Source organism: Dipodomys ordii, unplaced genomic scaffold (assembly GCF_000151885.1).
Source record: "Dipodomys ordii isolate 6190 unplaced genomic scaffold, Dord_2.0 Scaffold12, whole genome shotgun sequence".
NCBI classification, from domain to species: Eukaryota; Metazoa; Chordata; class Mammalia; order Rodentia; family Heteromyidae; genus Dipodomys; species Dipodomys ordii.
The window spans coordinates 11,807,068-11,821,541 of record NW_012267228.1 but is presented as its reverse complement, the minus strand read 5'-3'; the positions used below and the strand labels follow the sequence as shown (position 1 = coordinate 11,821,541).

General features: G+C 40.4%; 1 protein-coding gene across 1 annotated transcript in view; it reads right to left on the bottom strand.

The window, feature by feature from the left end:
- Shq1 (SHQ1, H/ACA ribonucleoprotein assembly factor) overlaps window positions 1–14,474 on the bottom strand; it is a 76,103-nt gene that overhangs the window by 42,037 nt on the left and 19,592 nt on the right. The window contains exons 7-9 of the mRNA XM_013010592.1: window positions 7,301–7,455; window positions 5,173–5,226; window positions 2,770–2,893 (exon numbers count right to left, since the gene is read on the bottom strand). Coding sequence (XP_012866046.1) covers window positions 2,770–2,893; window positions 5,173–5,226; window positions 7,301–7,455 — 333 coding nt within the window. The remainder of the gene's footprint in view (window positions 1–2,769; window positions 2,894–5,172; window positions 5,227–7,300; window positions 7,456–14,474) is intronic.

Here is a 14,474-nt window from a genome sequence, read left to right as displayed (position 1 = left end):
GCAAGATTATATCTCAAAGAATAAACTAGACATGTTGGTGAACATCTGTAATCCTGTTACAACGCAGAAGTAGGTAGAGAACCAATGTTTCAGGCTGTCATAGGCAAAAAGCATTAGACCCTATCTGAAAAAATAACCAAGGCAAAAGTAGTAGAGCATCTGCTTAGGAAGTACAAGGACCTGAGTTCAAATTCCAGAACCACCAAAAGAGAAAAACTGCTCTTTTTTAATCCTACTTTTATTTCCAATTGGCTAACAGCAGCTAAGGTACAATTACCTATCCATCCCCTACAAGAGAGAGAGAGAGCGAGTGAGCGAGCGAGAGAGAGAGAGAGAGAGAGAGAGAGAGAGAGAGAGAGAGAGAAATGGAACAAGGAGGAGGCAGAAGAGTCAGACCAGAGGATAAAAGGGGGAAGGGAGGGTAATGTACTCCAAGAGAAGATGCATTAACTCATGGCCAAGAGCCTTTGTTAAGCACTAAAACAGTACATAACAGGGCAAAGCCAGGGTTCTGTCTTCCATGAAGTTTAGATTCAATATTCAGCAACAGGAAGGGAACAAGAGTTGATAAACAAAACCGACAGGACCAAAGCCTAGCAAAGGCTCTTGGTAACCGCCATGAGAAGTCTGAAAAGCAAACTCATGGTTCTTTGAATAGGCCCCTCTTAGTCCATCAGCCATAAGGAACTGCTGTGTAGATTCTGAAGCATTCTTCTGCTGGTTCTGGAAGCTCATTCCACTTAAGATCAATACTTCTTTGGGGAAAAAGAGTTATTCATTACTTTCAACCATGGAAGCACTAGATTGACCTTTATAGTAAAAATGGTGAATGTTGTGACTGCATTTTAAATTGCAAGTAGGCACAAATTCATTCTAGGAAACACTAAACGCTACTTCCACTTAAATTATGGAGTGTCCCAACAAACGAGATTCTTTGGTGACAGTCAGGGCATGCCTGTGCTAGCCACCTGTACAAATACAGATGTCAAGCCTCACTCAGAGCTAATCTCACAGCAGACAGCATGAATTCTAGACAGCCCAGTGCACTGCTCCAGCACTAACAACCACAAACCAAACCCAGGGTGAACAGCCCAAGCAGGCTCAGATTCATGTTTAGTAGACGCCTGCAGTGCGGTACTTCAAGTTTTCAGTTCCTACTATAATGTAGCTAAGACTATTTACAGTCAGAGACATACTGATGAAAGCTAAGTCTCAATTTCAATTCTAATCTGCTAAAACTGTTGGAATAAATGATAAAGAGTAGGAGTCAAGGCAATCAAACAAAAATCTAGAGAGCCAGTAACTTTGCAGAATAAAAAATAACAAGCATGAATTCAGATGAGAGAAGTATGTGTGTGCAGGCAGGCAGGCAGGTATGTAGACAGACAGACAGACACACACACACACAGACACACAGACACAGAGAGAGAGAGACACACACAGAGACACACACACACACACACACACACACACAACAGGAAGGGGTAAGCTACAGTCTTCCCTCTGGAGGCCTTGATGCAATGGGAGAACTGAAACCTGCCGACCCACTGCTGAAATCCACAACACCCACACAATCTAGCAATGACTTAAAAATAGCAAGTTAATTGTGATGTGCATGTAGTTCAAGCTCAGCAACGAGTTACTTAGAGTGAATTGATTTTTCAAGGTAATTTTTGCTAAAAACAACAACAAAAAACCTTGGAAGGCAAGGAGAAACAACAGTAACACAAGTAGTTTCCCACATTTAGGTTACAGAAGACAGATCTCAAACTGAGTGGCTCTTTATCACAACAGCGATCCTTCAAAATAAAATAGTGCATGTCTAAGCCAACTAGATGAATATAAAGATATCTTTCATTTAACAATTCTTTAAAAAAAATCGACTACTTTAAAAGAATCTCCTTCAAACTCAACTCCCTTGCCTCCAGAGGAGACTCTAGGAGTCCCTTGAGGTGGGGGACAAACCATTATGATGGCATTCTCCCTGTCAGGCTAACAACTCTCCTAGATACAGAGGCAGGATCATCCCTTCTTTGCCTTTCTGACAAGGAGAATGACCACAAAGTACCAGACAGGACTTTTAAACGGATATCCAGAACTAATGCCCACAATGGATATGTCCCTTTGACGGTTTCATCTTGGAAATGATATGTTTAGTCTAATGACATGGTTATGGCACTTTAAGATCTGTTTTAGAGCTGGAAGTTTCCACATCCTTCATGCTGGCAAGTATTTGTCTTCTCGGCTGAGCTGAGCAGCAATCTTGAGACCTCAGAGGAAGTGTGCTTTTTGTTGTCATCCTGAGTGACAAGTGTCATCTCGGTGACAAGCACCCTCCTGAATGGCCCATGCCATCCCCTCACCAGAACACTTCTTGCTCTCCACTGCAGTCACTTATTTACTGTCTTCTTCCTGACAAAGCTATAACTCACCAGAGCAAGGTAGTTATCTCTCTTATTTTAAACCCACACCTGCACTGAACAATGTAACTGTCTGCAGTACAAAGGAACCTGGAATACCATGTGCCTTCTCCACTGGCCTCTCACTCTTCTCAGAAAAGGACCATGTGGTTCCACATCTGTACTAGTACAGGGACTAGTCCCTTGCATTTATTACTTCCCATACCTGGGTTGGATTATACCTGGGTTGGATTTGATTCTCTTCATTACTTACAAAAATGGGGGTGGGGAGCAAAATTCATAATTATATCTTACCATATTAAAAGTTTCCAACTTTCTGGCTGACAAATTTGCAAGCACATGATCTTACCTAGCTGCAGTATCTTTGTGGTGTCCGTGCAGGCCTTTCTCACCAGCTTGAAGTGGCGGTAAAGCGGGTAACATAGCACTCTTCTTGCAAAAGACACCAGGATCTCGTGAACATTCATCCAAGTCTGGGAAGAGTTATAGCAGGAAGTGGTATTCTTATATGTTATACAAACAGAAGCACACAAATGCAACAGGAAATTATCCTCAATGAACACCGATGAACTTGGATTATTAAAAGTAGAAGAGAAATAGGAATCCAGGTAGGGAGTCTCCGTACATCTTAATAATCTAGCTCATTGGTCTTCATAATGTTGCTATCTATATCAACATGTCACAAAAGCGCCTTAAAACTCACTAAAGCAGTAGGAATTACAAATGAGAGTCAGGCGCTAGTGGCTAATGACTGTAATCCTAGCTATTCAGGAGGCTGAGATATGAGGATCAAAGCTCAAAGCTGGTCTGGGCAGGAAAGTCCATGAGACTCTTATCTCCAAGTAACCACATACATACAAAAAAGACAAATAAGAATAAAAAACACAAGACATTAATGGAATGCAGACTTATAAAGGGTATCTCTAAAGGATGCATACTTCCTTCATATTTTGTCCCTAAGGGCCATCCAAGATGGTCCAGACTCATTAGTGAAGTGTGTCTCATCTCCCTGCTCCTCTTTTTCTACTTTTCATTTTTGCTTTTGATATGAGTGACACATGATATTTACTTGAGTTTTTGTTTAAATCTATCCAAGATGAAACACTACCTTACTGATTTCTGTGAAGGGGGATGTTTTATCTTGAGAGGTATCAAACAGATACCATTAGCAATTCAAAATTCACAAAATTATCTTTTAATTGCTTTTTGATCAGCAACATATAAAAATGGAAATCATATGTGAAACTTAAAATACAAAATTTAAATTAAGGGAGCAAGATAATTTACATTATTTTAAGCCATAATGTATTATGAGAGATCTAATTATATATACTGAGTATTTGACAAGAATATTTTATATCTAAAAGGAATTATAAATGTTTTTAAAATTCTAGCAAAATCTAAATACTTAAAAGTATTATTATATCTGGCAATTCCAAATCATCTCAGAACAATAAAAATTTCAAGATAAATTATAAGCAGGTCAGGCTGGGAAGGTGGCTCAGTGGTAGAGCGCTTGCCCTGCATGCATGAGGCCCTGGGTTCGATTCCTCAGCACCACATAAGCAAAAAGAAAAAAGCCAGAAGTGGCACTGTGGCTCAAGTGGTAGAGCGCTAGCCTTGAGCTGAAGAGCTGAGGGACAGTGCCCAGGCCCAGAGTTCAGGCCCCACGACTGGACCCCCCCAAAAAAAATTATAAGCAGGTCAAGTTTCATGTATCTTTTTTTAGTTGTATGACAAAATTATCCATTACAACTATTCCCCCATATTATAGTGCACTATCACAAACCCAACTTCTCTACTGGATGTTATGGTGGCACAAGAGAACCAGAGGAAGCCAGGACAGAAGAAGAAGCCTTAGATGTCCCTTACATGAGTACAAATTATCTTAGGCCTAGCTCCAGACTAAGCCTCTCTTCCACAGGCTGGAGACTCAGATGCCCTATGTTTAGCAAGACCCCACTGAGGCAGTAAGTCCTGGACCATTCACTCACAAGTAACTGATGGAGTCTCTGATAAAGGAACTGTTTCAGTTCCTGTATGCATCTCATTCTTCATAGAACAGAGTAACCCAGGAAATAACCTTGGGCTTAAAACCTTATAATACCAGCTCTCTTAACTGGTGATACCATTATCAATTGTTTAAGTTGATACTTTTGAAGTGTTTCTACTTTCAATTATAGTTCCTACTTTCAATTACTGTTTCAGTATACAACAGTTTGTTCAAATCCAGTAAATTAAAAGCTCTCATTTTCTGATATTTTAGTGAGATTGTATCTAGAAAACAGACACAAAACAATTATTACTATATGGAAAGAGGTGTCAGCATTACCAGAAAATTATAGGACCTAGGATCAGATACTAAAGCTATGAGGAACTCACCTCATATATTAAGAGGAATGGGTAAAGTAACAGGTATAAAACAGTTACCACAAGCCCTGGTGGTCCTTTATCACCTAGGGTTGCTTCCCTCTTTTGAGTTTCCAACACCTGCCAATTTACCAGCACGTTTGCAACCTACCCTGATACACTCTGTTTTCACTGGCCCTCCAAAGTGTTTCTTCTGCCAATGTCCAGAACCCCTACCTGGCTTCCCCAGCACAAGTTGATGGAAAAGATAAGAATGAAATTTTATAATAAATCTTGTATCTCTAAAACATCAAGGGATGGCTTGAGTTGCACAAAATGAGTAAGGACAAGAGAAAAACAACTAAACAACAACAATCTGAATAATTACAAGTAAAAATCATACCTCAAACCAGCATAGTGTTGGACTTAGCTTTCTGACATTCCATGCAGACTCGACCTTTGTTGTGGAGAAAAGACAATCATCACCTTTAGAAGTCATTTGAAAAATAAAACAAGTACATTTGCTTCAACTAGTATATAAGTAGGACTAACACAGGAGAACCAAGTATCTCAGTACAGAAAAAGAATCTTTTTATTCAGAGATTTTGGGAGGTGTTGGTGTATTTGGCTTGATATATGACAAAATAGACTGAGTCCCAGGACACAAAAGCAAGTAAACAGAGACTTGAAACAGAGGAATGTATGGTGATCTTTTCCACTAACTTGCTTGCTGAAAACAGGCTGTTTGTGGAGCTGAAAAAAGGTATTACAGAACAATTCTCAAGGCTGCAAGACTTCATGATTTTTCTCAAACAGAAGAATAAACCCTGAGAAAGTTGATCAAAGATAACTATGATCAGGAATCAGTATTATGAAGCACTTGTCAAAAAATTTAAGCTGACTATAGTGAAAACAAAAATATTTTCAGACACGTTATAGTGTATATACACTCAATTTCTTCATTTGTGAGTCATATGCAGCCACAAGAGTCCCCACAGCATGCAGGGTACTGGTGGCTTACTCCTATAATCTTAGCTACTCAAATGGCTAAGATCTAAGGATCATAGTTCAATGCAGAAAAGCCCATGAGACTCATCTCCAGCAAAAAGCCAGAGGTGGAGGTATGGCTCAAGTGACAGAGTACCAGCCTTGAGTAAAAAAATCCAAGCACTAGTACACGGCAGCCTCTGAGTTCAGGCCCTAGTACTATACCCCTGTCCCCTGCAAAGGGCTAACACAGCAACTTTCAGAGTCATGACAACAAAAAACAGACATACAGAACTCTAAAGGATTCCAGTGCTGTAATGCTGAGTACAAAAAGTAGATTAAACAACAACATAGGCATTAAGTATAATGCAGATTATACAATCTGTAAGTATACATATATACACACATGGTACCTATTTCTGATCACTGACATTTAAGGAAACCTCAATTATTTTCTTCACATGTGTATTCTCCTTTATGATAGCATGTCATTTGTGTGATTCAAAAACTGAAAATCACATGCTCAGGTCTAAACTCTATACACAGAAATAGTTGCAGAACCACACTAATGGAAAGAGCCTTTTTAGTTAATGTATTCATTTCTGTGGTGCTAGCATTTAAACCCACAGCCTTTTAAAATATATGATTTATGGTTTTATCAATATAAAATCCACAGATGAGAAAGAAGTTTGTCTCTTCATTTACTAAATCAAACATGGTTTAAGAGATATAATAAAGCCTATATTGTTCTTAAAAGGTCACTTAAGAGATAATTTAGTTTACAAAAGGATGTAACTTATAATATGGCTTATTTATTTATTCATTTTTATTGTATTTTTTTTGAGGGAGGGTCACACTATAGAGCCCAGCTGGCCTCAGATCATAATCCTGCCTCAGCCTCCTGGTAGTTTTTCCAACTAGGAAAAAAGATACGATCCAAATTTTTAAAATCTTGGGCTGGGAAGGTAGCTCAGTGGTAGAGTGCTTGCTTTGCAATGCATGAGGCCCTGGGTTCGATTCCTCAGCACCACATAAGCAAAGAAAAAAGCCAGAAGTGGCGCTGTGGCTCAAGTGGTAGAGCGCTAGCCTTGAGCTGAAGAGCTGAGGGATAGCGCCCAGGCCCAGAGTTCAGGCCCCACAACCGGACCCAAAAAAAAAAAATCTTTCAGAAGTCCACATTCTTTATGAATTGAGAGACACTTGAAGGTACATGCCAAATCCCTTTTTGTAAATGCTATACCTTGTGTCTGCTGATGGACCACTTGGAGAAGTATAAATGAGCATGGGAACTGATGTAATGTCAAGGTCACACAACATAGCCCTCCTTTTTAGCCTCAAAGAAATGAGCTCAGGAATGCCTCCTCTCTACCTCAGTGCTGGTGAGGGCAGGCGTGCATGCACACCCACCTTTATCTGAGACATGCCCTATCGAAGTTGTTCCCACAGGATCTGCTTCCAATAAAAGCACTGAGGCTCAGACTCAGTTTACCCAGCACAGCAGGCAAGGTAGCACAAAGTGACACACAAGACACATGGACACTTACATTCCTCTCTCCTTCAGTGACACGCATTTCATAACAATATGCCAGCAGGATATCAATTAAACCATAGTACACCTGACACTGAGCTTTCTTGTCCAGCAGGTAAGATTTATTGACAAATTTACGTAGCTGGTATTTCTCCTCTTCTGAAAAAGATACTAGAAGAAAAGGCATTTGAAAATTAAATGTCTCCTTCAGGATTTAAAAACTGCTAATGTGAAAGATTTGCCAAAATCTGAACTCTGAATATAGTAACTGGAATAAACGTTATTTCTACTTAACTCTGAATATATAAACAGCTTTGAAGAGTAGGCAATGAACTAGGCATGGTGGCTCATAACTATAATCTTTGCTACTCAAGAAGATAGCAGTTCCAGGCCAGCCTGGGCAACGAGTTAATGACACCCCATTTCAACACATTTCTAAGCTTGGCATGATGGCTCGTTTGTGTTTGCAGCTATGAAGGAGGTAAGTTCCTGAGACTCTTATTTCTAATTAACCACCAAAAGAGCTTAAAGTGGAGTGTGGCTCAAGTGGCAAAGTGCTAGCTTTGGGCAGAAAACTCAGGGACAGTGCCCAAGCCCTGAATTCAGGCCCCAAGACTGGCACAAAACAAAACTTTGAAATTATATATGTAATATATAGTATAAATAATACATAGGAATAAGATAGTATTATATAAATATATTAGCATTATATATTATAAACCATATAAGTTTATATTTAATGTTTATATAACATATATATCAATATTACATATTACACATACTATTATATAATTTATATATATATACCATATATACCAGACATAAGATCTCAAGGATCTTGCCTCCTGAGTAGCATGAACTACTGGTGCCTGGCTTAAAATTAATGCCCAGGTTATAGTACCCAGATTTAAGAGCATAGTATTTCTTATTATTTTTAATCCATGCATATAAAACTTTACACAGATTTACAAGTACGACTATAGCACACATAGCAGACCCGTGGGAGGGAGCAGACCTGTGGAAAAGAAACAGATTTTTGCTGGTACCCTCTATCCACCTTCTTCCTCATGGACAGCTTTTACTGTATGTATCATTCTGTAGTTTCTCCATACCCATATGATCACACGGTCACATCAATATATCTCCCTTACACAAAACCATCTCTGGCAAATCCCTTCAAGTCACTTTATACTGGGCTTGATGAGCATCTCTTAGTTTCTACTTTTGCATTCCTACTAATGGCACTATAAAACATGTCCCTACTGTAGTCCTTGACTAAGGCTTTGTTCCCTTAAAAGATTGCCAGTCATAGACTTACTGGCTCAAAATGTGTACCAAGGACTGGGAATGTGACTTAGTGGTAGAATGCTTGCCTAGCATGCATGAAGCCCTGGGTTCAATTCCTCAGTACCACATAACAGAAAAAGCTGGAAGTGGCACTGTGGCTCAAGTCATAGAGTACAAGTCTTGAGCAACAGAAGCTCAGGGACAGTGCCCAGACCCTGAGTTCAAGCCCCAGGACTGGTTACAAAAAAGAGTATACCAAGGTTTTAAATAAATACTTTGTTTAAAGGGCACATCTTCCCATGTTCACCTCCCATGTGTGGCAATGAACTTAATAGGGCTCTTCCATTCATTCCAGGTTTAATGAATTTAAGTGACTGCAGGAGGCAGAATTCTAAGAAAATTCCTAAGAAGTAACATTATTGTACCAGGATAGTGCTTGCTATAAGCAAGCTTTTCAAGAAGCTGGCAATGGTGACAGGCAGTCACTGCCATGACTACATCCCTTTATTAGCAGATGATCTGGGCCTTGCTTGAAGCAATGAGACTCTTGGTAGGGCCCTGTGAAAAAGGGAACACGATCCTGTGGGCCTCTATGACCTGATAAACAGAGGGTCCTGGTTTCACAGCAGCCACGGAGAGAAATCTGTGAACACTTTTGTGAGCCTGGAATGCAGCTACCAACAACCTATTTTTTGTGTGTCAGTGCTGGGGCTTGAACTCAGTGCCTATGTGCTGTTCCTGGGCTTTTGTGTTTAAAGCTGACACTCTACCATTTGGGCCACAGCTCTACTTCTGGCTTTTTGGCAGTTAATTGAAGGTAAGAATCTCATTGACTTTCCTGCTGGGGCTAGCTTCAACCTGTGATCCTCAACTCAGTCTTCTGAGTAGCTAGAATTATAAGCATGGGCCACTGGCACCCAGCCAACAAACTTTTTTTTTTCTTCTCAAATATAGGCACATTTGGCTATAACCTCCTAGGATATTAAGAAGAAGACCCAGCAGATATAGGCCTTACTGGGAATAGGTAAAACCTGTGAGGCCCTGCCTGTTTGGGGTGCAGTTTGTTACAAGGCCAAGAAAATGAAAACTGAGGAGATAGTGGCATTACAGTCCCTCCAATCTTTATTTTGTAACTGGGACAAAAGTGAATGGTTTCACAGACTCAAAGGCAACAAAACTCAAGGACTGAAACCATGAACCCAAATAAGCCTTTCCCCTTTTTACGCAGATTATCTCAAGTGTTTTGTTAAAGTAACAGTTCACACATCCTTTCTCACATAAAATATTCTAAGTGCATTTCTGTCCTTTTTTATAAGTCACAAGTTTTACATGGCTTCTTTTTGATCAGCTTTTAGCTGTTTTGGAGCCTATCTGGAGTGGGGTGGAGAAGCATTACTTGTTTTAGTATAACTATTTAAGTATTTCCTTAATTCTTTGTGCAAGCAATAGGTTTTTTGACAGTATACAGTTTTTTTTAACCATGTAATCAACCTTATGCAAAAGAAAAAAGAGAAATGAATGCATTTATACAAGTACTGCTTATAAAAATGACAAATAATTATTAAGATGCACTTAGTTTGCTGGTCATCAAGGTAAAGAAATACACTAAAAAAATTTAATATAGGTAGGAGTCAAGTGAAGCAGTCCTTAAAGACTGTTTAAAAATGAAATAAGCCAGATAAAGTGGGTGGTGATTGCCTCATTAAAGGATTCATTTAAAGATTCCTTAATTTAAATAAAAGCTTTCAGTTCACTTCTAGCAGTTCAACTTAAGAAAATTGCATGATGGAACATCCTCACTGCAGGAAGAAGAGTACACTGAGAAAGTACGGGAAGAGCCCTGATATTTAACAATAAGATGTAAGACAGTATTCCCTTAAGCACAGTTTGTCAGACACTCATTAATTTAGCTAATAGGAAAGTGCCAGGTGTTCAAGATACTATCTCACTGGAGAAAAGCTTTTGTACCCCAGTTGACTAACAAAGACCTCTACATCTGCATAGTTCTGAATCTAAAAGGAAGCATAGCAAAGCGTTTCACAACAAATTCACGCCTTCAATCTGGGTGCCTGCAGTGATTTGAACTGTTGGCCAGAACACAGTGGGTCCTAAAGCTCAATACCCATAACTAAGTCCCCCCTCCTCCTCCCCCCTCATGTCACTGTCAATGACTGGAAGAGCCAACCTGACTATACTCCTACATGCCTCCAACCTTGCCTTAAAACACCACCAACTTCCTCTGCCCATTTTTAAGTTTCATTTTGAGTACATTAATAATACATAAATGTACTTTTTGTCTTGAAATTCAAGCAAAAAAAAATCAGAGAGGATGAATAACACTAGCAACAAGCCCGGAAATCACTAGAGAAATCAAAAGTTTGCACTCCCCGTGGCCCTTTTTATTAGCGCTGTAAATCATATCACCCGAAGGGGAACTTGGGAGGTTCGCACACAATCAGGTCTAACGGAGCAGCATACTGGAAACACCTACAGATGCAGTGCCAGCAATACTTGGGCGAGTGCCACCACGAGCAACATTTGTCAAGAGCTTATATGACGTAGCTATGCTAGAACAGAACTTCGCTACACAGTTCACAACATTTTGGTTAATTATACTTCTAAAAATAATCTACAGTGAAAACTAGAGCCAGCTAAAAGCTAGATATGTTTAGGGGAAGTCAACTGGTGCCTAAGCATAGAAGTAAATGGCCAACAAAGGGTCTCCCACTAAAATGAAAAGGTGTCACTTAGGGGGTCAGTTTTTCTCCCAACTCTTTTCTAATTGCATTGCTTTTCATTCTCCCTTTCCTCTCTAAATCCCCCTCTCAAACATCCCCATCTTACCTGGATCAGTGACTCAATTATCCACAATCCAGCTCCTCTCAGAGTAATGCCTATCTGTCTGTTGCACTGTGCGCTTACTGAGAACAGATCAGGAGAACCAGACCATCAGTTAAAATGGGGCAGCCCTGCTGTGCTACAACTTTCACAGATGACACTGACAGTTATCTGTACAATCCCTGCAGGATGTCCCTACCAGGAAGTTCATCGACAATAAATGTTATGTGGTGTCATAACAAGCAACTGTGCGCCAAGACTCATGGGCTGAGACTAACCACTGAAATAGAACTTGGGGAATGTACTGAGTCCATCCCCACATAGCCAGAGCTCCAGGAGCAACACATTAACAATGCCTTTCACAAGCCTTTGGGGAGGAAAATCTAGATCATTACAAAGCTGGAGATGTTCATCACCATCTCCCTGCTGTAACTCATGGCTCCAATAAATCTGACAAGAATCACAACCCGCACAAAGAGTACCAGCCAAGTTGTCCAGGATTCCAAACAGTGCAGGCTCACACATGAGGGGTAAATGGTGAATCCAAGGCACACCCCTCACCCACAGGCAGAGCAGCCAGGCAACAGCTAATGGACAACAGCCACCTGGCCACACCCCAACCAAGGAAGAAGGTCAGGGGGAGAGGAGAGAGGGAAAATGGGGAGAGACACAGATGGGGGAAACAGAACATTTCAGAGCTTGTTTCTTGGCTTCTTTCTTTTCTCCCATAGTTTGTCATGGCTTATGGCACTTCAGTTAACTCCTCCAATTCTGAGTGTCTCAAATATTTGAACAACAATGAAGACACAAATCTAATTTCTCTAGAAGTTTTATACAATCTACAGGTAACATCATGAGAAGTCATTCCATTTTTGGCTCTCCTACTAATGGGTTTACTTCTTAATAACATCCACAACCCTCATGACAACTCTGAGCTGGGCAGAGGATTTCCTAGAGCAAGCCAAAGTTGCAAAATCACACTGTAGAGGATGGAGCAAGATATTAAATCTCAAGCTCACATTCAGCTCATATCCTCCATATGTAGCCTTCCTTATACTTGTCATACTAGAAGAATGCCAGTTGCTCTCCCTTGGTTCACATGTCCTCACTGTTTGTAAAGGTGACTTTTAAAATGAATCACCATAATGGCTGAGCAGCCTCTGACCACCTGAAGCACCAGCCCGGAGAGAATGCATGGATCAGAGGAAGGACTGAAGGGTCATCTCCTGTTAACACTGCAGAGAAACCTAACTCAAAGCACTGCAGATACAGAGAACTGGACTGAGAACACACTACAGTTTATCAAAGGAGAGTAAATCAGAATTGAAATCAAAGGTAATACCTTTTGATTTTTAGGGCAACTAGCTCACCCTAGTGGACAGAAAGTGCACCTACACAAGTACCAGTCTCCCACACCACCTCATTAAAACTCTGCAATAACTGGGGAAACTGATTCACACCAGTTGGTATCTTTGATGACTGCCACTTGAGAAAGCTTTCTCAGATCTACATGGCATATAGTTAATTGCCTAAATTGTGCTAGCAATACTTCATCTGAAAATACATCGACATCATGTGGAAAGTCTCTTCAGAAGTCTCTTGACAGCTTCTTGAACTCAAATCAAATATAAGCCCAGGATGTGTTGAAAGCAACAAGCATTATCAAGAGTCATGTACTAGTTTGTTACACAACAGAGCTACTGTCTGTTTTCTAAAACTACAAGAGCAATTTTTTTTCAATCTGGTAGAAATCATCTAAACTCTAACAAAACTTTACCACAAAAATATTCACTAACATATTTATTTTTCATAAATAGCTGTTCCAGGCCCATTAGATAACAGGTACTACACTGGACACTGAAGTAAGAGCAGATAACAGGCTACTGCACTTCTATGGGGAGAATAAAAAGAGATATCAGAGCGTCTATAGATGTTTCACACTGAAGCCAAAGAAGACCACTGCGTTATCCACAGAACAGAAAAACAACCAATGTACATGTCAGTCAGCCAGGACACAGACAAACAGGAGAGCATTTGTTGGGAGCACCTTCAGAAGAGTGTGCCACATACAGTCCAACCAAGGAAAGGAATTTAATAACAGTGTATGAAAGCTTTATACATATTTAGATGTGGCTATGTGTATTTAAAAAATACCCAGGCTGAGGGCTGGGAAGGTGGCTCAGTGGTAGAGCGCTTGCCTTGCATGCCTGAGGCCCTGGGTTCGATTCCTCAGCACCACATAAGTGAAAAGAAAAAAGCCGGAAGTGGCGCTGTGGCTCAAGTGGTAGAGCGCTAGCCTTGAACTGAAGAGCTGAGGGACAGCGCCCAGGCCCAGAGTTCAGGCCCCACGACCGGACCCAAAAAACAAAACAAACAAACAAAAATACCCAGGCTGAGGGTATAACTCTATGCTTGATGTGTACTACACATGCACAAGGTCTTGGGGTTGATCCTCTCCGCAAAAGTTAATTTAAAATATTCCAAATTATTAACAGTGCCTTTAGGAAGAGAACTTGGAGTAAAATCTCATTTGCTGTTCTTCAGAATGAATGTACTTTTCTATTTAATGCATTTAAACATAGAAATTCCACTCTGGATGTATAAATGAAAGCAAAATCAGTATATTAGACAACGTAAAAGGTTGATTCCCGAGTTATCCAAATAGGTTATAGCTCTAATGTATAGCCTTAGTATGCAAACCTTGAACTTAAAAGAGGTAGTAACAGCACACCACTAAGAATTTTTTTTTTTTTCCTTGGGTCCGGTTGTGGGGCCCGAACTCTGGGCCTGGGCACTGTCCCTCAGCTCTTCAGCTCAAGGCTAGCGCTCTACCACTTGAGCCACAGCGCCACTTCCGGCTTTTTTCTTTTTGCTTATGTGGTGCTGAGGAATCGAACTCAGGGCCTCAGGCATGCAAGGCAAGCGCTCTACCACTGAGCCACCTTCCCAGCCCAAAGAAAAGACTCTTTATGGGTAACATTAGGCTTAAAGTTGAACACGTCACAGTCACCTCTCCTGGCTCATAAAATCTCCAGTTCAGCTTTCACTAGTTCAAGCTGGCCTGT